This window comes from Cervus canadensis, chromosome 9, assembly GCF_019320065.1.
Source record: "Cervus canadensis isolate Bull #8, Minnesota chromosome 9, ASM1932006v1, whole genome shotgun sequence".
Classification (NCBI taxonomy): domain Eukaryota; kingdom Metazoa; phylum Chordata; class Mammalia; order Artiodactyla; family Cervidae; genus Cervus; species Cervus canadensis.
This window is the reverse complement of record NC_057394.1, coordinates 2278728-2306242: the sequence shown is the minus strand read 5'-3', so window position 1 is coordinate 2306242 and position 27515 is coordinate 2278728. Positions and strand designations below refer to the sequence as shown.

The 27515-nt window shown below is 49.9% G+C and overlaps 1 protein-coding gene across 1 annotated transcript in view; it reads right to left on the bottom strand.

Moving 5' to 3' along the window:
* The window catches only part of COL4A1 (collagen type IV alpha 1 chain), a 133387-nt gene that overhangs the window by 34498 nt on the left and 71374 nt on the right, over window positions 1-27515 (bottom strand). The window contains exons 3-24 of the mRNA XM_043478325.1: window positions 18400-18489; window positions 18272-18316; window positions 17141-17185; window positions 16972-17034; window positions 16426-16479; window positions 16268-16294; window positions 14877-14960; window positions 14730-14792; window positions 13057-13092; window positions 12472-12513; window positions 11195-11281; window positions 10693-10719; window positions 10468-10518; window positions 9563-9607; window positions 9426-9479; window positions 7793-7834; window positions 6809-6893; window positions 6624-6659; window positions 4668-4832; window positions 2173-2268; window positions 729-812; window positions 132-202 (exon numbers count right to left, since the gene is read on the bottom strand). Coding sequence (XP_043334260.1) covers window positions 132-202; window positions 729-812; window positions 2173-2268; window positions 4668-4832; window positions 6624-6659; window positions 6809-6893; window positions 7793-7834; window positions 9426-9479; window positions 9563-9607; window positions 10468-10518; window positions 10693-10719; window positions 11195-11281; window positions 12472-12513; window positions 13057-13092; window positions 14730-14792; window positions 14877-14960; window positions 16268-16294; window positions 16426-16479; window positions 16972-17034; window positions 17141-17185; window positions 18272-18316; window positions 18400-18489 — 1392 coding nt within the window. The remainder of the gene's footprint in view (window positions 1-131; window positions 203-728; window positions 813-2172; window positions 2269-4667; window positions 4833-6623; window positions 6660-6808; window positions 6894-7792; window positions 7835-9425; window positions 9480-9562; window positions 9608-10467; window positions 10519-10692; window positions 10720-11194; window positions 11282-12471; window positions 12514-13056; window positions 13093-14729; window positions 14793-14876; window positions 14961-16267; window positions 16295-16425; window positions 16480-16971; window positions 17035-17140; window positions 17186-18271; window positions 18317-18399; window positions 18490-27515) is intronic.

Here is a 27515-nt window from a genome sequence, read left to right as displayed (position 1 = left end):
GTTCCACAAAGCGATCCTTTACTGGCTCCCAAATGAAGCAGGAGTCCACTTGCAGATGCAAAAAGATAAGCCTCTGCGGGTTTGCTCGGTGGCAACTTCTAACACACAGGAACTCAGACTGGGTTACTCACAGGCACTCCTTCCAGACCATCCCTGCCGGGCAAGCCTCTGTCACCCTTGGCCCCTGGCTGTCCTGGGAAACCTTTTGTGAGAGATGGAGGGAAAATTCAGCACATTGTTAAGACACTTTCTAACAGCTCAAAATACTTCCTTTTTCTTCAAGATTCAAAAGCGCAAAGATTTTCATATAAAGTGGATGATGTTTTAAGAATCTCAATAGAGTAATGATAAAAAAAAAAAAAAAATGCCCAAACTGGTCTCAGAAGCCGGGAAGTGACCCTGAAACCCTGACTCTGGATGGCTACAAATCCCTGCCCACCCACCCAGGGACCACTTCCACCAAAGCAGGGCGTGACCTCCTCGGAGACAAGGAAGTTTTCAGAGCTGTGCGAACCACCTGCTGCTACCCTTTCACTAGGAAGCCTTTCTGACACTGCATTTGTAGGCCGACTTGATCATTTTCTACAAAATGGACAAATCCCAGATGGGCAGATCCACTCATCACCTCTCGCGTTAGCGCTCCTGCAGACCGTCAGGCCAGGCAGCAAGACGCACTTCACTGCGAAGCTTCCAACCCCAACCTGGTCCCTTTCACATGGGGGTCTTACCTATTTCTCCGGGAGGTCCCTGTGGCCCTGGGGGCCCACGAAGCTCTGTTGTGTCACAGATGAGGCAGCTGTCTCCTTTTTGACCTAAAAAAGGAGACACGGGGTATTACGCGGGACGAGAGTAGGAGGCCCCGCAGCACAGTGGCAGGGCAGGAGGGCATTGCCCGCCCAGACCCCGCTCCGGACGCACCCAGCTGCCAGCGGCCGTGGGTCCTGACACGGGGCCTGCCCTCTGCCCTCAGCATGGTCACAGGTGACCACGGGACCCTTCTAAGGAGCCCCATTCTTCTGTCCGGCAGAGGGACAGGCCCTGCCTCAATCCACAGTGATCCAGAACGCCACTCTGCTCATCAGCCTGAGATGACACGGCTGCATCCATCTGTCTCTTAATTCTGGAGCCCGCCAGCATCCTTCTCTTTGACTTAGCATTTCTTAGCCAAGTGCCCCTCTAGCTCCGGGACTTTGAACCCGTGTTCCAGGCTGACAGATGACACAGGGGAGTAAAAACGCACAAAAAGCAAGAGATGACCTGACACAGAAGATGGATGATGAGAGGAACCCCAGAACTGCAAGATGTGAGGACACGCCTTTCTCTGGAAATGCGAATCTCTTGCATCTCGATTTTCAAACTATGCTAAAAGGCCTTTGGGATGTCTTAGCGTCTTCGTCCTAAACTTTGAATGTATCTAGGGTTTTGCAACGTACATGGTTGTCAAAATGCTAAGACGTTTTCCAGGCATTTGCACTTTAAACTTCTGAAGAGTGAAAATTCTCTGCAATCTAAAGCCAGACATGGGACCTAGAGGGATCAGTCTTGTGGGGGCCACCCTCTCTTTGGTCTGGGCAGTAAGAGCCATACTGTATAAATACCAGAACATCCTTGGTTTAGTCCACGCTAAGACAGGCCTGTCTGTACAGAGATGAGCCATCGTTCCCAAGATTGTGAGGGGATTATGCTGAGTCCTGGACCCTTGAAGAGGTTAAGATAAAACTAAGAGCCCTGGGTGGAGTTGGCCGACCCAGGAACTCAGAGATGCTCACACTGATTAAGGGAACTGAGCCTGAGGGGCGTGAACATCCTGTGTGCATGCTTGTGATCGGGCTGACAGCTGGAAAGATGCGCATTCCTGGAGAATGGAATCTCGGACTTTGAACCAAAGGACCTCACGGTCCTTCTGGGACCTAATCTGGGAATCTGGGAATCTAATCTGCTGACCACAGGGAGGGACGCTGACTTCAAGGCCCCCGTTGCCTCCCCGGTGATAACTGTCTCTCCAGCACCCAGTAATCTCAGCAGGGCCGTCGGGAGGTGCATCTCAGGAAGGGACTTTGAAGCGAGCTTCAAATGAAGAATGTACCCACTCTGCCCAAAGCCGGTACGTATGAAGGAATGTATCACACGCCCAAGCACAGTCACCTTTTCTTGAACAATTAAACCTCTTACCTTTTTCTCCAACTTCGCCCGTCAACCCCGGCTGCCCTGGAATTCCGGGGGGACCCTGGTCACCTGGCGGACCGGGCTGGCATTCCACGATTCCATCTGAAATGGATTTTTAACAGTTACAGGATCACTCCCACCAGGCTGAAGCCAGGTGTTTTCACCGGCTCTTAATTCAATCTCTGTTACAAAATCAAACTATGTTCACGCTATCTGGCAAGTACTAGAAATCCTGTTGTGACTTGCTTCGACACAGTCCCAGTACATTAACTTGTAAAACCAGCACACAGACTGTCCGTCCACTCCCCATCACAAGCCGTCACGGCTCAAGTTTCTACTTTACACTTCTAACATGTATTTCAGCTTTTGAGCCCCGTCCTGAACCTTATTTCTTATTGTCTTGCAAAGTACACACCATTATCCTTACAGATTCAGAAACTGAGGCTCAAAGAGTGATGGTCTGTCCATGTCCTACATCTGTGAGGTCAACACGGACACCTGAGCCTCTGTGCCCTTTTTTCCTGCTGAGCAGACTCACAGCGAAATGCTCATTATTTCAGAGGGGCACACTGCCCGTGGGAAAACACCCCTAATTGTTCCGATTCAATCCTGAGCATCACTGGCGTGAAGAAGCATGAACGTGAACTGCGGTGACACAAACACCATCTGTTGTGGGTTCCGGTAAAAAACAGTGTTGCTTCTGGACACACACAGTGACAGAGTTAGCACTTCCTTCTCTGGCATCTTTGAAGGAAAAGGACAGAGAGAGCGATTAAGCTCAGGGATGCGCCGGTCCCTCGTCACGACCGAAGCCCGGACATCCACGGCTGCAGCTCCTGCGTCCGCAGCCCACACACTAGCTCCGTCTGCGCCAAACTCTCATTTAGGAATCACCGCTTAACACACTGTGATGTGCACCACCTAATCTGCACACCCTGGAAAGGCCAACTGGGAAACCGAGAGGGTAAATACTACAACGTATTCAACCCCTGCACCCTGCACGGTTCTCAGCACCCAGAAGTTCAAGTCTTTCCATAAGAGGTGTTCACATTTCAGAACCGGCAGAATATTAAGAAAAGGCTCAAGATTTCTCCACGGCTGGCTCTCTCACCAGCCTCTTTGCCAATCACTCGATTTAAAACTACACCCCATGGCCTGCCTGCCCGCACCCTGACCTCTGTCTTCCCCTCCCGACTTCGTCTCCTCCTGAGTCTATAGCCCCGGCTGCCACCCCACCAGCTACTGATTTATTTGGTCTCTGTCTCATGGTTCACGGCCCAGGAGGTCAGGACCGTTTCGTGGGCTCTGTCACAGGCTCAGGGTGGCGCCTGGCATCGTAGGCACACCAAAGCTTGTTGAACAAGCAAGTGACCAGGGAATGAGTGAATGAGCACCCAAAGGCCCTTCTGATGCCCACAGGCTTCTCTCAGAAATGCAGAGAAACGTGCCTTTGTGGTGCGTGCCTCCGCTATTTGATCTTCATTCTCCACGTTTCACATCAGAAGGGGCGGGAGTCCCCGTGAAGTCATAATGGATGCACTGTCGACCCATTAACGAGGAAACGCGCGCCTCTGGGCTCGCAGTGAGGCTGCCCGTCTGGAGGCACTCATGCCGTCCAGGGCGTATCTGGCCTCCGCTCGGAGCTTCATCCACGAGAAGTCCTTCCGGGGAGCTGGGTCTGCCCTCTGGGAGTCAACCATGGGCACCTCCGGGAGCCCCTTGCAGCAGCCCGAGAGGCCACGCTGCAGTTGCTCTGCTGGGCACAGGCTGGATGGAGTCAGCTCGGCGCACTGGGCCGTTAGCTCAAGTCCCCTCGAAGGTTCTGACATTCTGCATAGGCTGGATGGAGTCTCAGCTCAGCCCCCGGGGCCATGAGCTCAAGTCCCCTTGAAGGTTCTGACACTCTGCACAGGCTGGATGGAGTCTCAGCTCAGCCCCCTGGGCCGTGAGCTCAGGTCCTCTCAGAGGTTCTGATGCTCTGCACTGGGGCTACCTTGGAGCCACAGAACACCTTCACTGAGCCTACAGGTTTGTCTCTGTGCTCAGCTTTGATGGCGGACAGATGAGAAAAACCCAGGTAAACTACCGTTCGGATTTGAAGCCACTTACCATGTTACCCCACAGACAGAGCAGCCCCGTCTCGTGTGTGTGTGTGTGTGTGTGTGTGTGTGTGTGTGTGTTAGTACTGGCTTGTGTCTCTAGATGAACATGCCAGTCCCAGGAAGAACGCTGTAACTCAAACAGCCTGCTCTCTGCCTTCAGACGCTGGCTAAGCCGGCTCTTGTTTCTCCCAGCCAGGTTCATTAGTTTATGTGCAGCATCCTTTCTGAGGTGACTGACTTGGCAAAGACACCCACGTGAGACGCAGATAATCCGTAAGTCGCGGGACACCCAGCCTCTGGCTCGGCACGTGAGCGCGGGCACCCTCCCAGCCCCACTGAGCCCGGCCCGCACCCATCCTGGACGGGACGCCATGCAGGATGCACCCAGAAGGTACTCACTTGTGTGGCCCGGCTGCCCGGGGGGCCCGGGGGGGCCGGGGGGGCCGGGAAGCCCGTCCCTTCCACTGGGTCCCGGCAGCGACACGCCCGGCAAGCCCGGTTCACCCTTCTCTCCTCTGTCGCCGGGGAAGCCGGGGGCACCGATCAGCCCCGGAGTTGGGAAGCCTGGAAGCAGAGGAGACCCTCACGGTCACAAGACGACAGCAAGTCTCAGGAGAGCATCACTGGCTCCCTTCGCCGTCGGGAGAACGAGCAGCAGACCACCGCTGGGCGCGGGCTGCTCTAACAGAGAAGCAGCACCAGCTTGTCGCACGTACATGCGGCTGGGCCAGGGCTCCCTGCGAAGGCCCTGCAAGGCGCAGGGGCTCACAGTGCAGGCTCTCACAGCCGCGCATCCCCAGCAGGTCAGACAGAGGACGCTCCCCGTCTGCTCAGAGAGGAAAGGCACAGAAACGCCGCTCAGCAGAGCAGACGTGGTGGGAACTGGGCCGGAACCAGCTGAGAAGGAGTCAGGACGAGGAGGCGGCCCTGGGCAAGAGCGCGATGCCGAGGCGGCGGGCCGAGCGAGTGCGGGCAGGCAAGCTAGGCCACCCTGAGTTTTGTGGGGACAAGATCGCAGGGGCCTGTGACAGCCCAGGGGGGTCTAAACGAAGCGCTCGGGACCCAGCGGTCCAGGCGGCCGTGGGGAAGCGACTGCGGCTCCAGAGAGTGAACAGCCAGCCTCCAAGAGGGGCCAGGGGAGGTGACCCTGAAGAGCTGGCCTGGGCAAGAGCTCTGAGGAAGGACGGCTGGACCCGGACCCCAGCCGTGAACCTGAGCCCCAGTGAGCCGCAGGAGGCAGGGAGGCCGGGGCCTCCACAGTCAGCAGAGGGCAGGCGGGGCCGCCTGAAAACAGACAAGGCCAGAGCAGCTTAAAAGATGGTTTCTAAAAATCACAGCTTAAGATGCTAATGGGGTCAGATAAGAGGCCTGAGAAAGTAGATTTGGCAAGAGAGACAGGAAGTGACCTGTTTGCTAGAGCACCCGGGAGGTCTAGTAAGCTTTCTGACCAAGAAGACGGGGTGGGAAAGATGGACAAGGATGATCTAAGGGTAGATGCCCACAGCTGAGCAGCAAAAAGGTATGCAGGGCACTGAAGCCAGCCTTCTTCAACAGTGCGAATGGTTGGGGGGTGGGGGTGTCTGTTCCCGTAAAAACAAAGGAAGGGGCTCTGGGAGAACTTTCAACTTAAGGACTGTCAGGAAGGGAAAAATAAAATAACAAAGAACAGTAAGAATTAAAAATAAAGAACAAACAACCGAAACCTCAGTAACAGTGCCAGCGCTCCGTGTGGGGTCAGTTCCGGGGCGCGCGGGCTCCCGGCCGAGCACCCATCACCTCCGCTCTCTGAGATGCATGCAGTCCACACAGACAGGCCTCTGCACTCCAGGAAGTGCAGCCCCCAGCCTCCCGTGACTCGGCCGTTAGAAATGCAAAACTAGCACGGAACAGTCACAGACTTAGCATAAGCTCCGTGACGCAGCAATCTCCCAAGAAGCGAGATTAAGGCTGATTAGATTAGTTAGAAGAGGTTTCAGCTTTGAGTCCGGTCTCAAGCTGAGGCATTCCAGACAGATGGCAAGGGCAAGCGAGGATGCCTGGTGGTGGGGTGGGGGCGGGGGCGGGGTGGTCTTCAGAAAGGCGACCATACCTCGGGGAGCAGTGCAAAGGCAGGCTGTTAAGTCAGAGCCAGGGAGAGAGGAAATAACATGTGTCAAAGTACCTGCTAACATGCAATTTACAAAGCAAACACTGACGCAGGAGCACATCTTGTTTTCAGAGCTAGAAAAATGTGCAAGAAAATTGCTAACCATTTTATGCAAGGATCTAACCACCGCAGAGGATAAACAGTGTTCACAATGGAAACAGCATAGAAAGCATACAAATACTCAAAAAAAATCAGTTAAAGATGCTCACCTGGAGGGCCTGGCTGGCCGGGTATTCCTGGGAAACCTACAAGGAGGCAGAGAGATGGACGAACTGAGCCTGGTTCACTCGAGGTTTGAGATGTGAATCTCTGTGCTGTGGGTACCCAAGGTCCCGGGAGCAGGGAGGGAGGAGGGGGAGGGAGGAAGGAGGAAAGGAGGAGGAAAGGACCTCACCTTTGGGACCTGTCTCCCCTTTCGCCCCTGGACCCCCTGGGTACCCGGGCTCTCCTTTCTCTCCCAAGGGTCCCGTGCCGATAACCTGAATTACAGAGGAAAAGATCGTCACACGGCTCGGCAGGGGCTGGGGGTGTATGTTATAGCACACACAAAGAAACACACAGTTTATTATTTCAAGACATGTGAAAGCAGAGAAGCAGCCCTGGGAGAAGAGGAGGCGGGGGTGGTACGGAAAACAGGACCACTGCTCTCCCTGCAGTGAACTCTGCCAGGCAGTTCTGCTTCCTTTCATAATAATCTGCTTGGCAGAGGCTTTACCACTGCAGTCAAGTTAGAAATATATGAATTCTGAGGTTTAGGTAAAGAATATCTCAACGCTCACACAAGCTGCAAGAAGAACAGACTTCTTAGAAGAGTATTATCAGAAAAGTTGCCTAAAATTTCCTCAGGAATTATGTAACAGGAACACTCAATTTTTTTTTTTAATTGGAAGAGGTCAGAAGTGGGGACTTTTTTAAGGCCCTTGGAATATGAGACAGGAAAAAGGCTCTGTGAGCATCAATAAATAGGAGGAACCAGTTCACCCCAATTCTGAGTTGCCAAAATTCGAGGACAGGGTACCTACTACCCTTCAGATACAGTTCCTCTGGAGCAATTGATGATCTGTTTCTCTGATTATCTTTTTCCTTACCAGACCTTTTCATTTAAGTTTCCAAATGTGTTGCTAATAATGTTATCCGTGTGCAATTCTTTTCATTTTAGTCATCACAGATAGGCAGAAAGTGTCCAAGGATGATAATGAGTAAATACCAAACACCACATGATACAAAACACAAATTATCAGTTCAAATTACATGCACCCCCTACGTCAGCATCCCTCTAGGAAGGCCGTGGAGCGTGTGGCCGAGGTGACAGGTCAGCCTGTCTCTCTCTCCCTCTTTTCAAACCACTTCACAGATAGCAAACGCCGCTGGTACTCACAGTTCCAGGCAGCCCGGGAGGACCTGCTTCACCTTTCTGTCCCTGAAAGAGAAAAACAGCTTCACTTGTATTTTTTTTTAATTATAATGGTTGCCTGGAAATTTAGTCTAACCCACTGGACCACTACAGAAGTCCTACACAGTAGTTTTTAAAAAAATAAAAAATAAGTGAAATAAAATGATATGAAAGCTTAGGGTGGCTAAGTGTATTTTCTTAAAGAAATCATTTTAGTTGAGGATTTTAGGTATAAGACTGTCTAAACCTGCATTGGAAGTCATAATAAAAGGATACTTGTGTTTTTCCTTTCCCTTTAAGATCCAGCATGACTTGAAAACATCGGGTGGATAAATTCTTATCACTCTGAGGCTTAATTTAACATATATTAGATGAAAAACTCAAGAACGAAATCCTTTTATATCTAATGTTCTTATGTAAGAATTACAATAATACTTTTAACAGTCCTAAGATATGCACAGTATTTCATGAAAGCATATTTTTCACTTACTTTTTTTTTTTTCATTTTTTTTCCTTCTAAGCTAAGGCTTTAAACTTATGTTAAACCAGAATTAGCATGCTTTGATTTTTCTTATTTGAAATCAATAAGAGATTTTAGATATATCTATGGGACTTTAAAAAACTCTTAGCTAATATATTCTAAACAAATTTACCTTTTATAGCCTACAAGAATTGCCTTTCTCGTAAAGTTACAGCCTTAGAGAAAGACTTCTCCCTTTCTCACGGGCTTTGCTAAGCAAACCCTGAGGTTCTCTCCCTACTGTTAGAGATGAATATTTCCAATCCATTTCTTATTTTAGTGGAGATCTACATTACCTAGTCTCATGATTCAAACAGAAAAATAAACCCACACAAAAATAAATAAATAAATAAATAAAACCACAGTTTTCTCCGAGTATCAGACTGGTAAGTATTTAAGTCCAATAACAAACAGATGTCAGATGGAAGGGTCCCCGGCTGATGAAGTGTTCTTTCTTCTGAGGGCAATTTTATCACATGTGGCAAAAGCTTCCCCAGAAATGGGTCTAAACATTAACTCCAAAATTATACATTTTAGGAATTTATGGTGGGAAATGATCAGACGAGTGGATAAAGATACTTAAAATCAGAAAAATATGGAAAAGATCCAAATATCATGCAGAAAAAGGCATGAGCATCCCAAGTGTTGATGTATAACCACATTTACAATGCTGGAATATATCCTCACTATGTCATCAAGGGGAAAAGTCAGCTAAATCATGCAGTCCCATTTTTTAAAAGCTCATGTATATGTGCATACATGGGACAATTATGAATTCTGACCATTTCTGAGTGAATCATAGAAAAATTACACAAGTTTTCTTTTCTATATCTTCCTGCATTTTTCTTTGTTTCATAATTGGGGAAAATTAATCTACTCCAAAAAAAAACCACACTAAAAACTTGAATGAGTGGAACATTTTATATTTTTTTCTTTAAAAACATATGCACACAAATAGAACCACTGAGTTGTGCTTTTCCTCACATGGAACATACATAATTTCTATTCTTTGAGTGCATGGCCCTTTATTCTAGGAAAAACTTTTAGGTTGAGCAAAATAAAGGCAAAAAACAAAAAGAAAGTAGGGTCGCCATTCACCTTCAAACCCTCTCGGCCTGGCTGTCCTGGGTACCCCGAATCGCCCGGAAACCCCTAAAATGGGACAGAAAGCAACAACAGTTATAAGCAAGTAAGAGCAGCAGCTTGCTTTTTAAAAATCACGGAGAAATACTCACTGGGCTCCCTTTTTCTCCTTTTTCACCATCTTTTCCTGGTTTTCCCTGTACAATAAAAATTTAAATATTAGTAGTGCACACATACTAGTAACAGCTACTCTCTAACACCACGGGTCTGAATCAAACACACGTTATTACACCGTATGGGTCCTCGGGGTGAGCTGGCCATGCTACAGTAATAAGTCAGGGCAGATTCATTAAATCACCATGAGCCGAAAGGGCTATGACAGTAGAAGACTGAGCAATGTTTAACAACTGGAGGTTGATCCTCTCCAAGTCTCCTACGACATCATGACGCCCAGCGGCAGAGCTGACACCAGGGAAGTTTTCCGACTGGCGAGCGGGTGTTTGGCAGCTGATAACACCGCTGCTTCACGTTCACAGAGGTTTCCATGCGTCGTTTCAGGGAAGAAACTGAACTCTCTCAGCTGTAGGAGGAGGTGGGTCTCCTGTCACTGGACTCGGGGCGTGGGAAGCGTCTGAGCACTGGACTCCCGGATGCTCTGAGCAGGTGGACAGGTGGCTTTTGGTGAGGGGCCAATCGAGATGGGGGTGATGGAGCGGATGTGCTATCTTGGCGGGAGAGGGGGCGGTCCTCTGAATAAGCCTCAGCTCCGTCCATGGGATTCTCCAGGCAGGAATACTGGAGCGGGTCGCCACTGTCTCCTCCAGGGGATCTCCTGACCCAGGGATGGAAGCCGTGTCTCCTGCATGGCCGGTGGCTTCTCCACCCGCATCACCAGGGAGACCCTCCTCTAATGCTGACTCCCTCCTACTCCTGCTCCCAGGGCTTCAGAAAGCCCCCTGCAGAGCCCTTGGAGTCTATGCTCCTGTGACCCTGTGATCCTGGGAATGGGGGAGAAAAGATTTCACACTAGGAAGGCGAGGACTTCAGAAGCACTTACGCGAGGCCCTGGTTTTCCAGGTTCTCCTTTCTCTCCAATGCCTGGCATCCCCTTAACAGAAAAAAAAAAAAAAAAACAGAAAGGGTGAGATTCGTTCGTACATTTAAATAAACTACTAAATTAAGTAAATGTCACAAGGAAGGTGAAATAAGCTTGTAACCTAAATCCAATACATGATGGTCTTTCACACAAAATAATAATGATAAACAAGACTTTAGTGCTTACCTGAAATCCAGGTTCACCTTTTTGACCCTAAAATAAGTTATAAAAGAAAAGATGAGTACTGTGTAGTGGTTACACGAACAGGTACAAGGGAAAACACAGCTTTTCCTGTTCCAGTAACCAAGAAATTCACACTGGTCTGGAGCATTCACTTCTGCCACTGACTGGGTGATGGACGTAAGGATGGCATAGTGAGCACGCCTGGTCCACGGGCCTGGACCCGAACCTCCCCCGCCCTCAGCTGGCTCCCCCTGCAGCCCCGGCCGCCCCCGCCACGTGACCCTCACATGGGAGGTCGGCCTCAAGCCGGTCTGGCTGCAACCCGGAGCAGCTGTCCCTGCTCTCAAGAGGCTCACTTCTCATATGATGGGGAGTCCACACCCCTGTCTTCCAGGTCAGGGTGAACAGAACCGGAGAAACCGAACTCTGACCCAGCCTGTCTTTATGCCTTCGAAACCGTTCAGGATTAGGAAGGCAGCGCTCACTGGACACAGTCCGCCCCTACCTTCTCGCCCCGCATGGCCGTGTCTCCTTTCGTGATGACTTGAGCCTGTCCTGGTAATCCTGGGGGCCCGCTCACCCCTTGATCACCCTGATGAGGCAAAAATTGGGGTTAATTGGGCATAAAAATAAGTATACCAGCAGGAGAAAGGCCGAAGGGGGAAACACCAAGAATGGAAACGTTTAAAAATGTGACTGTGTTGTGTTGCAGCCTGTCCTCGCCTCAGCAGAAAATTAAGTTTCCAAGGGAACACGACCCACCAAGGATAGAAAGCCAGAAGCCTGTCCCGCCCCATGGTCAGGGCGGCCGCCACCCCGTAACAAGGGAACTTGAACGCCTGGAGGACACAGGGATGTGTGCACATGTGCACAGACCTTGCATCACGACAAACAGCATGTGTAATACACGCGGGCACACGTAAGCTGGCCTGCCACACTTGATGGCGTGGAGGAAAGGACCCCGGCTGCCTCGCGGTGCCTAGAGGGAAAGCTCTCTTCGTGTAAACCAACACGGAGAGAAGCGTCAGGGATTCCTTCCTGGAGGCCCCGCTGCTGGAAGTGGGAAGTACTGAAACCTCAACACCACGCAGCGACCGAGGCCCAAAGACCTCCACCGCGTCCGCCGCAGAATCCCTTCCCTCTGAGGTTTACGAAAAGGCGGGGTGGAAACCTGGGGTGAGAAGAGGAGGCCCACGGTCGCCCACTCCACTAGGCCGTCGTCGGCACTGGCTTGGGAACCACGCGCTGCCACAGTCCCAGCCCCCCGCGCTCGGAGCGCGTTTCACCAGCCGGGTCCAGGCAAAGTGGCGGAGGCACCCCCAGGGCATCAGGGGCCCAGGGCCGGCCTCTCTCTCGCCAGGATGAGGCTGCCCGTTCCAGGCTGTGCCTCCCGGCCTCCCAGGCTCTTCCCCTCCCAATCGGGGACAGTGGCCTCATCCTTAAGCGTTCAATATGGTTGTGCCACTAACAGCCACGTCCTACACTTGACACTTTGAGGGTGAAGCCCAGCTCGGGCTTTGTGATCAACCTGAGGACACTGTGATCGACCGCTGTCAACAGAGAGGAGGATTAGTGGCCTCGCTAAAGCTGTACCTGAGGGTCAGACCCCACACGAAGTCATCTCAGCGCATTCTAGCCGCGATCTCCAGGAAAACACTAACATACACAAGAACGTTCAGAGCAGGGTGACCGCGGTCATTAAGGGTCCCAGAGGCAGAAACCTTATCCTGCTTAGACCTGTGATTTTGGCCATGATAACGCCCCAAAGCAAAGAGCACTCACCTTTTCACCTTTCGGCCCTTGAAAGCTCAAGCCCATTTGCCCCTGTTGATGAAAAGACAGGCTTCCGTTATTAGCATTGTTTACTTTGTTTAAAACCATCTAACAAATATGACATGAAATGCAACAAGATGGTACATTTAAAGCAATAGCTTTGTCCCATAAAGACATAATATTGATATGTTCAAGAAAGCTGTGATCATGTTGTATTCAATGTCTATTAAAAGCTTTTCTAAAGTATTACTGAAAAAGAACCCCATAGAAACCATTTTTAAAAATTGAAGATTTTTAAATTCTAGCTTTAGAAAACTAAGGAAAAGATCAATGATTCCATGACTAACAGATGGATAGGAGGAAAGATCAATAGATCAATAATTGACAGATCAATAGATGAGTGGATTCATTGACAGAGAAGTTAGATAGATTGATGGACTGATGGATAGGTGAACAGACATGTTAAATGTAGAGATAGATATAAAACTTATAATTCCCCAAAACACTTTACAGAGACGTAGAGAATGAGTTACAGCAATGTCACGACAGCCTCACACTAACACCAAAGAAAGACAAATGGAAAACAATCTTTACCTTTTCACCTGGAGGGCCAGGCGGGCCTGGAGGACCCTGGAAGACAGAGCATTTTAATTAAATGTGGCTCACAACCCTGGCGTGCTTTTTTGTACCAAAGCTATCTTCAGATGCCGTGGTTAACGTGACAGCTTTTAGCTGTTACATGTCCTTCCTGTACTACAGAACTGTTACCCTTTGGGAGCAACCAGAAATTAGTCCAAGATAATTACTAACAGGGATGCAAACCTCTCAAAATCCCAAGGGTTCCCTGTGGAACCCACAGATCTGAGCATGCACTGGGCAATCAGACCGTGGGTGGACCCACCACCAAATCCCCAACAAAACTTAGTGAGTCCAATGTGGAAACCATGTTGGTCCCCTTTGGAAACTATGGTTGACCTTCAAAAGCTAAGTGAATTCTTCAAGCGGGTAGACTGTATGAAGTTCCAAACCTTCCCGTGTTTGCAAAAGAACTTCAGAATGCTTTTCATAATCATGAAAAAGGAAAAGCTAGTCATTCTTTCCTCCCGAATCAAGTCCATTTATTTACAAGAACATAAAAGAGATTACATCTGCAGGAATGGATAGAATTGCCACATCTGACCCCTAAAGAAGGAGCAAATTTAAAAGATAAGCCTGAAGCATCTCTCCAGGACTCTCAGGCAGGCTCAAGTGGGGATGGCGTTCTCACATCACCCATTCCTAGTGAAAGGGGCACTCCCAAGTAAGTGCTGTTACATGAACTCTCTCGCTCACTCCCAGATGGTGTGAGTAGGAGGAGCTGATGCTGCCCTCCTGTCGAGAATCAGCAGTGAAGGAGGCTGAGAGCAGAGCAGAGCCTCCTGGAAGCTCAGCTTCCAGTCCCCACTACGAACAGAGCGCAGCCTCCTCACAGCCCGGGCTGCGTCCACAGCCCCCAGGAGAGCAGGCTCCCGGATGGGGCTGTGTTCCCACGCGCCAAGGTGCAGGGCAGAGCCTGAGCGTCCGTCTCTGCATCCCCCACTCACGGGACGCACCGGCATCCTCGCAGCCCCGCAAGTAATTCACGTGTCGCCCGGGGGGGTGTCTCGGCCTGCGACATGTGACATCTCTTTATAACCCTCTCCCCACGGCTCTGGGGGCGCGTGGACCATAAACAGAAATAACACCCCCTTAAGACAGAAGCTCAAAGAGAAACTAATAAGAGCCCACTGCGCTGCACTGAGCTCCACTCAGCACTCTAACAACCTGCGTAGGAAGACTCTAAAAACGAGGGGATACGTGTACAACTGATTCTCTTTGCTGCATGTGATGTGCTGAAACCAGCACATCATTGTAAGTCAACCACACTCCACTAAATAGAGAGCAACAACATTCTGTAAAGCAATTATCCTTCAATTTAAAAAATAGACAAATTTTTACAAAAAAAAACAGAAATTCATTCTTGAATCCGAATTGAAAGGGCTCACCACTGTGTAAAGCTTTCTTGTCCCGCTTTTTATTTTATCTTGGAGCACGGCCGATTAGCAACACCGTGAGTTTCCGGTGGACAGCAAAGGGACCCAGCCATACATGTGCATGGTGTCCCCTCTCCCCCAAGCTCCCTCCCAGCCAGGCCAAAGCGTTCATGCCATTCTATGAGTCTTCACACTTCAACACGGCTGTTCTCTGAATGACAGCCTCAGAGACAGACTCCCCGCTCCCAGACTTACCGGTGGCCCAGTGAATCCCGGGGGGCCGACGGGGCCTTGCAGTCCTGGCAGACCTGGTGAACCCTGTAAATCACCGAGAAAGAGGAATTAAGATGCAACCCAGGCGGAGACTCAGCTGGTGCTTGGAATTATTCAGCCAGTACTCACAGGTGCTCCCGGCTGTCCAGGAAAGCCTCTTTCGCCTACCAGCAGGGTCCCTGGTATATAGCCCAGAATCTCACCTGGATCTCCCTAGGGGATGGAAGACAAGAGAGTCACAAACACTGATGTTTATGGAAAGATACTGAACACCCGTGGAGGAGGGGGCATGCACCGCCGCTGTGGGACCAGCCCAGGTCTGGGGTTCAGCCTCCGCCCATGCTTGGGATAAACCGACTGGCCGGCTCCCTGGTCACTCATCTCCATGACCAGCACGAGGACAGAGCGTGTGGACAGCTGAACGGAAGGATGTGGGGCGCTCCCCGTAACGGGCCCCGGGCAGGAGGGGGTCTAGACAGGGGCCCAGCGCTGGTGGAAAGGCTGTGCCCACCAGCCGCTCTCGCAATAGAAGGGTCATCTTTCCAGACAAGACCCAGCGTGGCCACGTTCAGAAAAGCAGGGAAATGCATTTTAGTGTCAACGCGGCCTGGCCCCAACACCCAGAGACTCGGGCAACCAGCAGGCTGAGGTCGACGGGGAGGTCCTTTTCAGACCGAGGTAGACATTTACATCCGCAGGTGTGAAGGACTAAAGTAATAAAGCAGATGACCTTCCACACTGGAGGAGGAGGGGCTGGGGGCCACCCACCCCAGGGGTTGAGGCCTTAAGAGGAAGAAAGACTGACTCCCAGGAAGAAGGGAGACTGCCTCCAAAACCGGACCCACGCTCTTCCCTGGGTCTCCAGCCTGCATCCCTCCCATTCCGACTGTGGACTTGCGACCCTCAGCCATGCACCTCCCCAAAATAAGGAACCTACTTTATCTCAACATATTGCAATTATATATCAAAATACATAGAATTAGATTAATATGTAATCTAAATATTAGAATAATAAGTAAATATTAGAGGACAATGTACACTGTACTATGTATTACACAATATATAAAACATTTTACATTATTATACATGTATTTTAATTCTCCCTCCCTCCCTCCACCCATCCTCATATGCGTGTGCTGTATACATATGGTGCACACACATTGCACAAGCAGCCCCTCGCACACCCCACTGGCTGTGTTTCTCTGTGGAGACCTGCTCACAGCACCGCCCGGAGCTCTGGACAAGGAGCTTCAGGGACCCACGTCTGTTACATTTCCCCCTCACACTATGCTTCCCATCACCACTTATTTCCTATGAAGAAATGGACCTGGTGTTGAAGCTTTAGACTCTAAAATTTAAGTCTGTGTGCAGGACTTCAGTACTCTTTTAATGGAGCAGAGTTTAGGCAAACAGGTTAACAGGCAACCGGTCAACCAAAGTGATTTAAAGTAAGTTTATTTTTTGTGGCATCTGTTTTACACAGACGCCTGGAATGAGCCCAGTAAGATAAAACAACGTACCTTCATTCCCGGTAATCCTGGTGGTCCCTAGAAAAGAAAACGTTGGCATTAGTTTTGTTTTCCTCAAAAGAACATTAAGATATGGGCGGGGGGAAGGAAAGGCAATTGAATGAGAAGAGAAAAATGGTCACACCCTTATCAAACAACCCAATACTCACGGGATTTCCGGCGAATCCAGGCAAACCGGGAGGTCCTACAGGCCCTCTCTCACCCTGGGGACAGAGAAAGTCACTCTCGAGGGCCGCCAAGGCGACAGGATGTCATCCCAGAGACCGCATCAGTTTCCCTGTCCTGCCCTTTAGGGACGCTACGTGTGCTGGTGGAAGCCGTTGTCTAAAAATTGCTATGAGCTGCATTGCACGGTGCTGCCTCGTGTTGGAAGAAATATATTTGAGAACACACTTAACAGGGACAAGAATTAACACTAGCATTTTCTTATTTGCTTTCGTAATAGACTAGAGGTGAGAAATTTCCTGGTGAAAGCAACTTTAGAATAAAAGTCTACAAAATAGAAAGGCTTAATGAGGTCTTCCCTGAACACTAAACGTGGGAAAACTGTTTCCTTACCAAAGAAAGATGTAACACAAGTCACTTCCCAACCGTGGCAACTAAACCTGTGTTCACAGGACAACTCTGCCCAACTGCTCCACGTGCAAAGTTAGATAAACGTGCACCCCACGGGGAGGACCCAGCTCTAACTTTACCTTTGTCCCGTTGCATCCTGGAATACCTAGGGGACCCGGAGGACCATCCTGGCCAGGAATACCCTGCAATTAACAAAATGAACCAGTAGACAAGTTAGGAAATCATCAGTGCTACTGTAACACACATCAAACATCTCATAAAGGAACTAGAAGCCTTTTATATACATACAGGAAGTCCTGGGTTTCCAGGGTAACCAGGCACTCCCAAGGGTCCCTGTAGGGATGGAAATGAAAAGGTTTTCATTGGGTGCGGGAGAACCCCATTTTCTCCCACTGCACCCTCCTGGATAAGGACGTCAGACCCTCACTGCTGGCATTTGGAACATCGACCCTGAGCAGACAGACAGCTGTCCAAGGACCCAGCCCACGGGTGGGCTGGAGATGACCGGGGTTTCAGTAGCAACTCTTCGTCATCAAACCCTGGTGATTAATTACTCCTAAAATCAAGGCTGCACACCCACAAGATAACTCTGCCCTCATTTCATTCTTTGTAATTTCTAGGAGATGAAAGATAGATTGTACAGACAAAGAGATGGGTGGGTGGATAGACAGGCAAATAGAGAGAGAGAGAATTTACAGCAAAATCTCAGACAGTTGGGAAGAAGTGGGTAGGCATAAATGAGTTCCCTCAGGGAAGAAAGTCAGAGCTCTTCCTGGCTGAATTCCAGATCTTCACTGCAGACAGTTACAATATTATCCGCTATCTTCTGCCCCAAGGAGGATCCAGCAAGGCTGGACACACTTCCCCTTCCATGAAGTAACAATAACACAATTAAAATGTTTACATTTTACAGCATCTTCCTATTTTTCAAAGATTTTTCAAAGAGCTCCCTGCTCGCACATCCCAGGAGCGGGCATAGCAAAGACAGCAGAGCGTGAAGAAGGAAGATGGAGCGTGGATCTGAACATGTCCCCACTTTTCACGCTGACCGAAGGCATCTTTGATGAAGACCTGGAGACGGGTCATCCCCGCCCCCAGTGAAATCCGCCCACGGGAACCCCTGAGGAAGGAGCACCGGGAGAAGCCAGGTGTCGAAAGGACAGGAAGTGAGCCCGTCGAGGGACAGGCCTGGAGGAGGGGGATGTGGACCTGTCACCCTGGGGCCCGGCTCCCAGGGCAACCGCTGTCCGCGCCGAGGACAGAGGCGGACGGAGGGGCCGAGAGCAGGGGGGACAGGAGAGACGCCCCCGAGTGGTCTGGAGGCAGGCGGAGTGAGGCTTCCCGAGCCCTCCCCCTGGAAGCATCGCTGTATCAGAGCCCGCCCACAGGCGTGACCGACCCAGCGGCCCCTCTACTCACTCTCGTCCCTTTAGTGCCTGGCAGTCCGGGCTCGCCGGTGTCACCCTGGAAGGAACAGACACAACACGATGACCCGGACGATCTCAGGCCCACCCCCCAGCCCCCGCGCCCGTGACAGCCAAGCTCACCTTTTGTCCTGGTGGTCCCTGCGGCCCCTCGGGTCCTTGCATTCCGGGAAACCCGATGACCCCTTGTAACCCCGGGAGGCCTCTTTCTCCCTGCGGAGGAGGAGGGAGCCAGTGAGATGGAGGGTGGATCGGAGGGAGCAGAGGAAAGAGCAGAAATGGGCCTCGGTCAGCATCACCCCGCATCCCGCCTGCCAGAGCGTCTGAGAAAAGATGCTGCCGGCTGCGACCCAAGTCGGACACGTCTCTGCTGTCTTTAAGCGCCCTTGAGGGCAGGAATGGCCACAGATGACCCTGGCCCAACGCTTTCTATATACTACACTCCAAATGCTAAGTAACTTGTTGGGCAAATAAAAGAACGGAGAGTTGGGCTTTTGTTTTTTCACTAAATTGTTTATAACCTCCTTTGATGAGTGATGCTGTGTTGACAGACACGGCACTGAGATTCTGAGGGCAAACTCCATCAAGGTTTCCCTTCACAGCTGTGGAGGAAAAGCTCGTGGTCGGAGTTTCAGCATCAGATGCTGAGACTTCTCTGTGCCATCAACAGTATGATGACGGGCCTCCCTGAGCCTCTCTAAAAAACTGCCTTTGTGCAAAGGTAGAATCAAGGTTGAATTACAGTCTCTGCCCACGTGGAAAAAAAAGGCAACCTATTTTTTTTAATAATGAATACTGTTTGGTGCACACATGTGGCTGTGATTCAGAAAGACTGGGATGTTGGGCCTTGATGTAGCCCTTGAAAGATGAAAACAAAATTAATGCATGAAGAGATGGAAGAAGGTAATTCAGGCTGGACGGAACTAACAGGAAGAAATACAAGCGGGACAAGAATGTGGAGAGATGAGGTTCTACCGTTCGATCCTGGGAATGTGGTTTCCTGTACAGGCATCAACAACGCAGTGGCCTCATTAAGGATATTTGCAGAAAACAGCCACACTTAGACTGTCCATGGGAAATAGCCCCAAATGGGGACAAGAATCCAAGAAAACCTATTTTCTTCACAGGATATGGACTTTTTCATACCCAGGTGGCAGAGTGGTAAAGAATCTATTTCCCAATGCAGGAGACATGCGTTCGATCCCTGGGTCAGGAAGATCCCCTGGAGAAGGGAAAGGCAACCCACTCCAGTATTCTTGCCTGGAGAATCTCACAGACAGAGGAGCCTGGTGGGCTACAGTCCATGGGGTCGCAAAGAGTCAGACATGACAGCGAATGAGCATGCATATGGACTTCAACGCAACCTCATGATCAAACTGAGTAAGCATCTTTAGCCAGTTTTTAAAAATAGAAGGCACGTCAGAGATTATAGACAGGATTCCTTACTTCCCCCATAGTTATGTTAGTTCAAAGGGGACCCCCTGGACTGTAGCCCACCAGGCTCCTCTGTCCATGGGATTCTCCAGGCAAGAATACTGGAGCGGGTTGCCACGCCCTCCTCCAGGGGATCTTCCCCACCCAGGGATGCAGCCCGCGTCTCTTATGCCTCCTGCGTGAGCAGAAGGGTTCTTTACTACTAGCGCCACCTGGGAAGCCACCTGGGGGTAAACAAACAGTCACCCTTCCCAAATAGCACATTACCAAGAGCTACTTGAAGATTTCCAATGTTGCATAAATGAAAGAACACAGAACAGAAACTCCCAGTCATCCTTCTTTCCAAACCGCTCAGAACTTGCAAGTCCCAGAACTTGCAGGAGAATTATGCGCCTGTGCATTTTAAAAAACATGTTTATGATGATTTCTGGCTGCACGGAGTCTCCGCTGCGCACGCGGGCTCCCTCCAGCTGCGGCGAGCGGGGCTGCTCCCCAGCTGTGGAGCTCGGGGCTCTGACTGCGGCGGCTTCTCCTGCTGCAGAGCGCGGGCTCTAGGATGCCGGGGCTTCAGCAGTGGCGGTGAGCTTGGCTGCCCCACGGCACGCGGGCTGTTCTGGAGCAGGGATCGAACCCACGTCCCCTGCACTGGCAGGCAGATTCTTAACCACTAGACCACCAGGGAAGTCCCAGCATTTTTCTGAAAAGTAGAAATGTGGTTCTGAACAGAAGTCTCCATCCACTGGGCCTCCACGGATTGTGGGTGTCATTGGCAGGAGGGTGGAAACAGCGTGTGAACCCATGGGGAAGAAGCCCGTGATTTCTAACTCCAGAGGAGCCCATCAAACAGGACTAAGCGGGGGAGAGAAAGCCAAGCTCTGCAGTTTGGCGCAGCCGCCTAGACCAGCTGCATCCGGGGACCAACCAGGAAAAGCAGATGCAAACACGCCCGGCCCTGCAGAGGCCTGGACACAGCGCCGGCTCGGCCTCCCTGGGAAAGGAAAACATTCTCAGGCTGAGACGTGTCCAAGGGTAAAGCTCCTTAAAGGCACTCACTCTTCATCTAAAACGACAGCAGACGCGAATGCCCAAATTCCTGGAGCTGGAGATGGACGGCACGCTGACATCAGATCAGCCTCCTCCCTAGATTCAGATATGGGAAGATTCGGCCCCAAATAGAACTGAACTCCAAACAGCTGGCTGAAAAGTAAAGGAACGTTGAATGGAGTGTCCTCAAATAGCCTGGCATGTGATGGGAAGGAGATGTCAAAGGCACGTCGGCAGAAAAGCTTCCTAACGTGCGGGGTGGCGTATTTTTAGTACTTGGTTAACACTGGCAGCATCACCAGGAGGCCCAGCACAGATAAGATTTTATAATTCTCGTTTTCATCGTGGAAGGCATGGAGGCCCAGCGCCAGATTAGCTGATTCCTACAAGTTTCTCACTGAGTCAGCACCAAAACCAAAAATAGAAATGAGGTCAGCCTCTACCTCGGTCCCTGTTTTTTCTAGGTCACTAGAGCAAGCTGGTTCCCAGCAAATATTAAATAGCTCGCCCACAGCAAGTTCGCCCCTTTTATGTCCATTTCACAGATAAGGAAATTAGGACCCGATGTTTTACTGACGTGTCACATGTCACTGGCTGACCCCTGTGTGCTGCTGGGAACAGAATTCAGAAATCTGAATTCCCAAGTCCTGGCCTTCGCCGCAGAACGCATTCTTTCCCAAATGTCACCGGAACACTTGAGCAAGCCCCAGATCCCAGGAGTTTTGGAGTTAAGTAGCCAAAGAGGAAGTGACTCCTCCGCGGACATCGCTCTCGCCATCTCGCACATATTTTTTTTTTTTTAAGTTTCCTAGTCTTTTGTTCAGACACGAATAATCTAGTATCCCGCAGGTTATCCTGGGCACCAGAGCAGAGCAAACAGGCAGGATAAGAATTCGAACGGCTACACAATCAGCCGGGACACCCCACACGCTGCAGGCCGGCCCGACTCTCCCTCCAAGCTTTCAGCAAGTCTCCACGAGGGTCACGGGGAAAGCAGAGAGCTGGGCAGGCGAGGCGAAGGTTCTTCCTGCCAGTCCTTTCGAAGCCAGACTCAGCAGCGGTGAGCCGTCGTGCTCTGGGGCTCAAGGCCGAGTGTGCACGGTGGAAATCAGCAAGAGGCAGGGCCCCTCAGCCATCTCCTTCCCGCGGTGTGCTGCAGGCAGGGCCCGAGAGGCCCTGGGGGCCCCTGTGAGCCCCACTGTCACGGTTACCACGGCAGCGAGAACGCAGAGTGAGAAGCGTGTACCATCCTACGCAAAACGATTTGAGACAACGGCCTGTTACAGCTTTACTCCTCAACATCAGGGCAGTCTACCACACTAATTTAAAACAACCTTGTACACCAATCATGGAAGTGACTATCATTCTATCTTCAAATGAGGAAATTCAGAATCTGAGAAGAGAAAATAGCATGCTATAAAGAAGAAAGAATATAGCCATGGAGAATGATCTTGGTATCAAAATTAGCCATTCTAAATTAGGCATGAAATAGAGTTTCATGCATGGAATAACTTACAAGTTTTGTATCATACATTATCTAAAGAAGGAGAGAACGACAGAAGGAGATTTTTTAAAAATCCATAAAACGTGGGAATAGAAGAGTTTTTTAAAAATAATATCCAATTATTGCCCTTCCTCTTAAAATACCTACAAAGTTCATGACTGAAATCCAACACTAGAATACATTATCCCCTTCAAATCTCAGTCAAACCTCCAAATACTAATAAAGCCCCCAGGATGGCGAGGCTGAAAAAGTGTGGCGGTTCTAAGGATAACATAGAAAACATCATCATCAATAACAAAAAAAGCTGAAATTAACAGGAAATATATCAGAATAAGCCGCCTTTAATCATCTGACACTCAGAGGCCCCATTACGCTTGTTTCAACAGCTAACATGGGATCACTGTCTTTGAGCCGGACTTTGAATCATTTCCTCAGTTTTAAAATGATACGTTCATGGATGGTCACCATGGACTGATGGCCAAGGAAAAGTCCTGCCCGAGCCCTGGGCCCTCTCTCAGCCGGGGACCGACCGTGAGGGGCAGAAACATCTACACGCGCTTGTTCACCCATCGGAAAGCCGAACACAGCCAGCAAAGGGTGCTGACTGAGAGGTCCCGCAGTGGGCGTTCATCTCTCGGAAGTTAAGCACTTCACAGGCAGAGGTATTTCTCATTCATTCAGCGTTTGGCACAGACTTTGAAAGTTGGTGAATGGATGGCGAACTAACCAGCAGAATCACATAAACTTACGATGAGGGAGGACTTTATCTTCATAGCCTGAGAGCTTTAAAAGAAAGTAAAATGGTTGCTGGGCAGGACGGAGTCCCTGGTCTCCCTTGCCCAATTTAAAGCCCCACGGGCACCATAGAGCCTGGAACCGCCAGCCAAAGAGGAAACAGGAGGAGAGGGCCGTGGGCGGGACGGGACACTGAGTCAGCTCTTTGGGGCCTTGAGATTTCAACGTCCAAGCAAGGCTGCAAATAATTGAGGGAATGAAAGTATGTGCGTTTGGAGCCAGCGCTCACCAAGTCCTCAGTGCTGGGGAAACGATTTCGGACCACGGGTCACAGTGAATGGGGGCCTTCGGGGCTGAGCCAAAAATTCCACCAGCCTGATTCCTGGAGCCCAGCAAGATCAGACATCTGCAGGATCATTTCCTGAATGCCGATGCTGCTGGGAAAGTGGTGGGAAGGCAAGGATGGATGTCACGGGGTCATGGAAAAACTCCGGGACGAAGCCCCACTGGGCTTCATTCACACCAGGACACTGGACATCACGGCAGAAATCCTGCGACTATTACAGGGGGAGGAGAAGGGGGACACACATGAGCAGAAGCCTGAAAGGGCCTGGTTTTCCCCAGAGGAAGACGAGAACACTGATTCTCCTCTGCACCGCCAGACATACACCCAGAACCTTAAGAGAAGGTATATGTCGATCTAACGCAGACCACGTTTGGGGAAGTGAAGGATTAGGAGTCTGGGGTTAGTACGTGCAAACTACTACATACCAGATGGATACATAACAAGGTGCTACTGGACAGCACAGGGAACTGTACTCAATATCTTAAGATAAACCGTAACAGAAAAGAATATGAAAAAGCACGTATATATAGCGACTCAACAATATATATATATAAAGGAATCACCTTGCTGTACAGTAGACATTAACACATTGTAAATCAACCATACTTCAATTAGAAAGACTGAAAAATAGGCTGTCTGACTCTTTGTGACCCCATGGATATACAGTCCATGGAATTCTCCAGGCCAGAACACAGCAGTGGGTAGCCTTTCCCTCCTCCAGGGGATCTTCCCAACCCAGGGATCAAACCCAGGTCTCCTGCATTGAAGGCGGATTCTTTACCAGCTGAGCCACCAGGGAAACCCATAAAAATAGGCTACATTTCTTTAAATATAATACCGAAGGCTGTTTCACACATCTGCTCTATCATTGTTGCTACTTCAAGCATTTAACATTTTAATATTAAATTGCATGCATGCTAAGTCATTCAGTTGTGTCAGACTCTTTGCAACCCTATGGACTGTAGCCCGCTGGGCTCTTCTGTCCATGAGATTTTCCAGGCAAGAATACCGGAGTGGGTTTCCATTTCCTTCTCCTGATATTAAATTAGGAAAGGGTAAAATCCTCTCGCACCCAGAGCACGGCTTCCTCTTGTTTATCTTCTTCCCCTAAGTGTCATTTTCTCTCTCCAGGTTCGGTGCCCTTTCACTCGAGATGGTCGGTAGGAGGACTCCTGGCGTAGTCGTCTCCGCTGGCTCTGAGGGGATACGCCAGGAGCTGGAGCGGGGGTGGGGAGAAGAGCATTTCTGAGAGTCTTCTGGCCATGAGTGTGCATTCCCCATCTTTTCACATGCAGAGGATGAGAAGAGTCAGTGAGGTGTTAAAAAGGCTCCTGCGTCCACGGCCTTCATGTTCCGTAAGATCCAGCCTCTCTCCCAAGAGCCTCCTGGGCCCACTCAGTCCCTTCTCACCCTTGGGGCCGGTTTGGGCAAACAGACCCTACGTGGCCCCTCACCACACGCACCTCGACATTCCTCTCCTTGGCCATCGGCAGGCTAGTGGTGACGTGCTCTCAAAGACTTCAGAAGCTGCAGGTAACCGGGTTTGTATAAAAAGTGGGTTTTCCAGTGGTCATGTATGGATGTGAGAGTTGGACTATAAGGAAAGCTGAGATCAGAAAAATTGATGCTTTTGAACTGTGGTGTTGGAGAAGACTCTTGAGAGTCCCTTGGACTGCAAGGAGATCCAACCAGTCCATCCTAAAGGAGATCAGTCCTGGGTGTTCACTGGAAGGACTGATGCTGAAGCTGAAACTCCAATACTTTGGCCACCTGATGCGAAGATCTGACTCATTTGAAAAGACTCTGATGTCGGGAGGGATTGGGGGCAGGAGGAGAAGGGGGCGACAGAGGATGAGATGGTTGGATGGCATCACCAACTTGATGGACATGAGTTTGGGTAAACTCTGGGAGTTGGTGATGGACAGGGAGGCCTGGCGTGCTGCAGTTCATAGGGTCGCAGAGAGTCAGACACGACTGAGCGACTGACCTGAACTGAACTGATGAGAAGTGGAACAGACACGGTGGCGAGGTTCAGGAGACGGAGCTGGCTGGGGGCACAGCAAGTCGTCGGAAAGCCTTCCTCTCTCTGCTGACACGTGGACCACAGCTCCGACGCTGGGGTCTCCGCCCCAGGGCTCTTGAGCAGACACTCCCAGCCCCTGGAGCTGAGTCCATCCAATGGACAAGGGCCACCCACGCCCAGCTGGTGGGTCAGCAGCTTCACGTTGCCCACTGACCCACCACTAGCACAGAAGTCTCCCCGAGAGGCCGTGTTCAAGGGGAGGTTCCCGCTGGATAAACCCCGATCTGGAAACATTATTTGCACCCATGATGAATTCAGGCACAATTCTAGGAATTTCAACACTGCTGGGAAAGCTGGTTGCTAGGGCTAAGCTCGGGCTTCCCTTGTGGCTCAGAGGTTAAAGCGTCTGCCTACAATGCGGGAGACCTGGGTTCGATCTCTGGGTCAGGAAGATCCCCTGGAGAAGGAAATGGCAACCCACTCCAGTATTCTTGCCTGGAGAACCCCATGGATGGAGGAGCCTGGTGGGCTACAGTCCACGGGGTCGCAAAGAGTCGGACACGACTGAGCGACTTAACTAAGCTAAACTAACTAAGGTAAGCTAAGTGCTAAGCTCAAATCATACATAATATGAAACGAGCAGAGCACCAATCACAGAGGAAACAGACAATAAATGTTATTGATTAGTCAACATTTGCCAAGAAATAAAACTGTAGATACTTTATGATCTACCAAAATCCACTCTGCATGTCACCTGGTGAGAAAAAAATAATGAATTGTAAAAAGTTCTTCACAAAACACTTCTAAAGAACCATTCTTCAACCCAAGAATAACCTGAAGGAGCCCTGAGTGCCTTGTTACTATAAACAATTTAAAACTCTTCCCCAAAAGCCAGCTAAAAGCAAACAAACCTTCCAGCTTTGTTGATCCAGTGAAAAACTTACTAAAACGACAGGCAAACTTGAGGACTGATAAATTGCTGGTGGAAAAAAACTTCAAATTTTCCAAAGGTTCTTAGGACTCGTAAATAAATTCCAGACTTTCCTCTGTCATTACAGCTGAGTATCAGCGATGGCGTTCAAAGATGAAAGCTGTCAGCAGTGGCAAGGGTCTTCAACAGCAAATATTTTCTTCATTAATTCGTCTCAGGCTCTTTCTGAAAAAATTAGCCTAAAACACTTTTGTTAATTCTTACTCCAAAGCAGTAATCTGCTTAAAATATTTTAAGTATAAATATTTAAAGTCATTCCCCCAAGTAGTCAGCTTCCCAAATTAGAAAGAAAAGAAAAATATTTTGATAATGTTTTTCCAAAGTCTGGTGGGTGTATTCCATCAAATCCTGTGTATACAGTTCCAGTTCATCTTTAATCGATAGCTTCATCCACTTTCCCATCAGACAGCAGAGTTGTGTTTCCACTGTGTTTCCTCATGCTCCATTAACACATTCAAATTTAAATGTGAAGGTTCAGTGTCTCAATGGGTTTTCCTGTGGACCCCGGTCCGATCCCCCTCCACTCACATCCATCCTCTTCTGGACTTCAGCCCAAGTCCAGGCTCTCAACCACCTCCCAGGCCAAAACTGCTCATTCCCTATCCCCCACCACCCCTTAGCATCCCAGCACATCCGCGGAATCTCAGCCAAACATCCCTTCACTGAGGTGGTGGTTGTTGTTTAGTGGCTCAGTCGTGTCTGACTCCTTATGACCCCCTGGACGGCAGCACACCAGGCGTCCCTGTCCATCACCATCTCCCGGAGTTTGCTCAAACCCATGTCCATTGAGTCAATAATGCCATCTAACCATCTCATCCTCTGTTGCCCCTTTCTCTTTCTGCCCTCAATCTCTCCCAGCATCAGGGTCTTTTCCAATGACTTGGCTCCTCCCATCAGGTGGCCAAGAACTCCTAAACACAAAGCAATTTGAAGACAACTTTTACACCTAATCTATCATATTAAGTTAAGAAACAGTAAAAGAGGCATGAGAACATCATGAGAAATGCTGGGCTGGATGACTCACAAGCTGGAATCCAGACTGCCGGAAGAAATATCAACAACCTCAGATATGCAGATGAAAACACTCTAATGGCAGAAAGGGAAGAGAAACTAAAGAGTCTCTTGATGAAAGTGAAAGAGGACAGTGAAAAAGCTGTCTTAA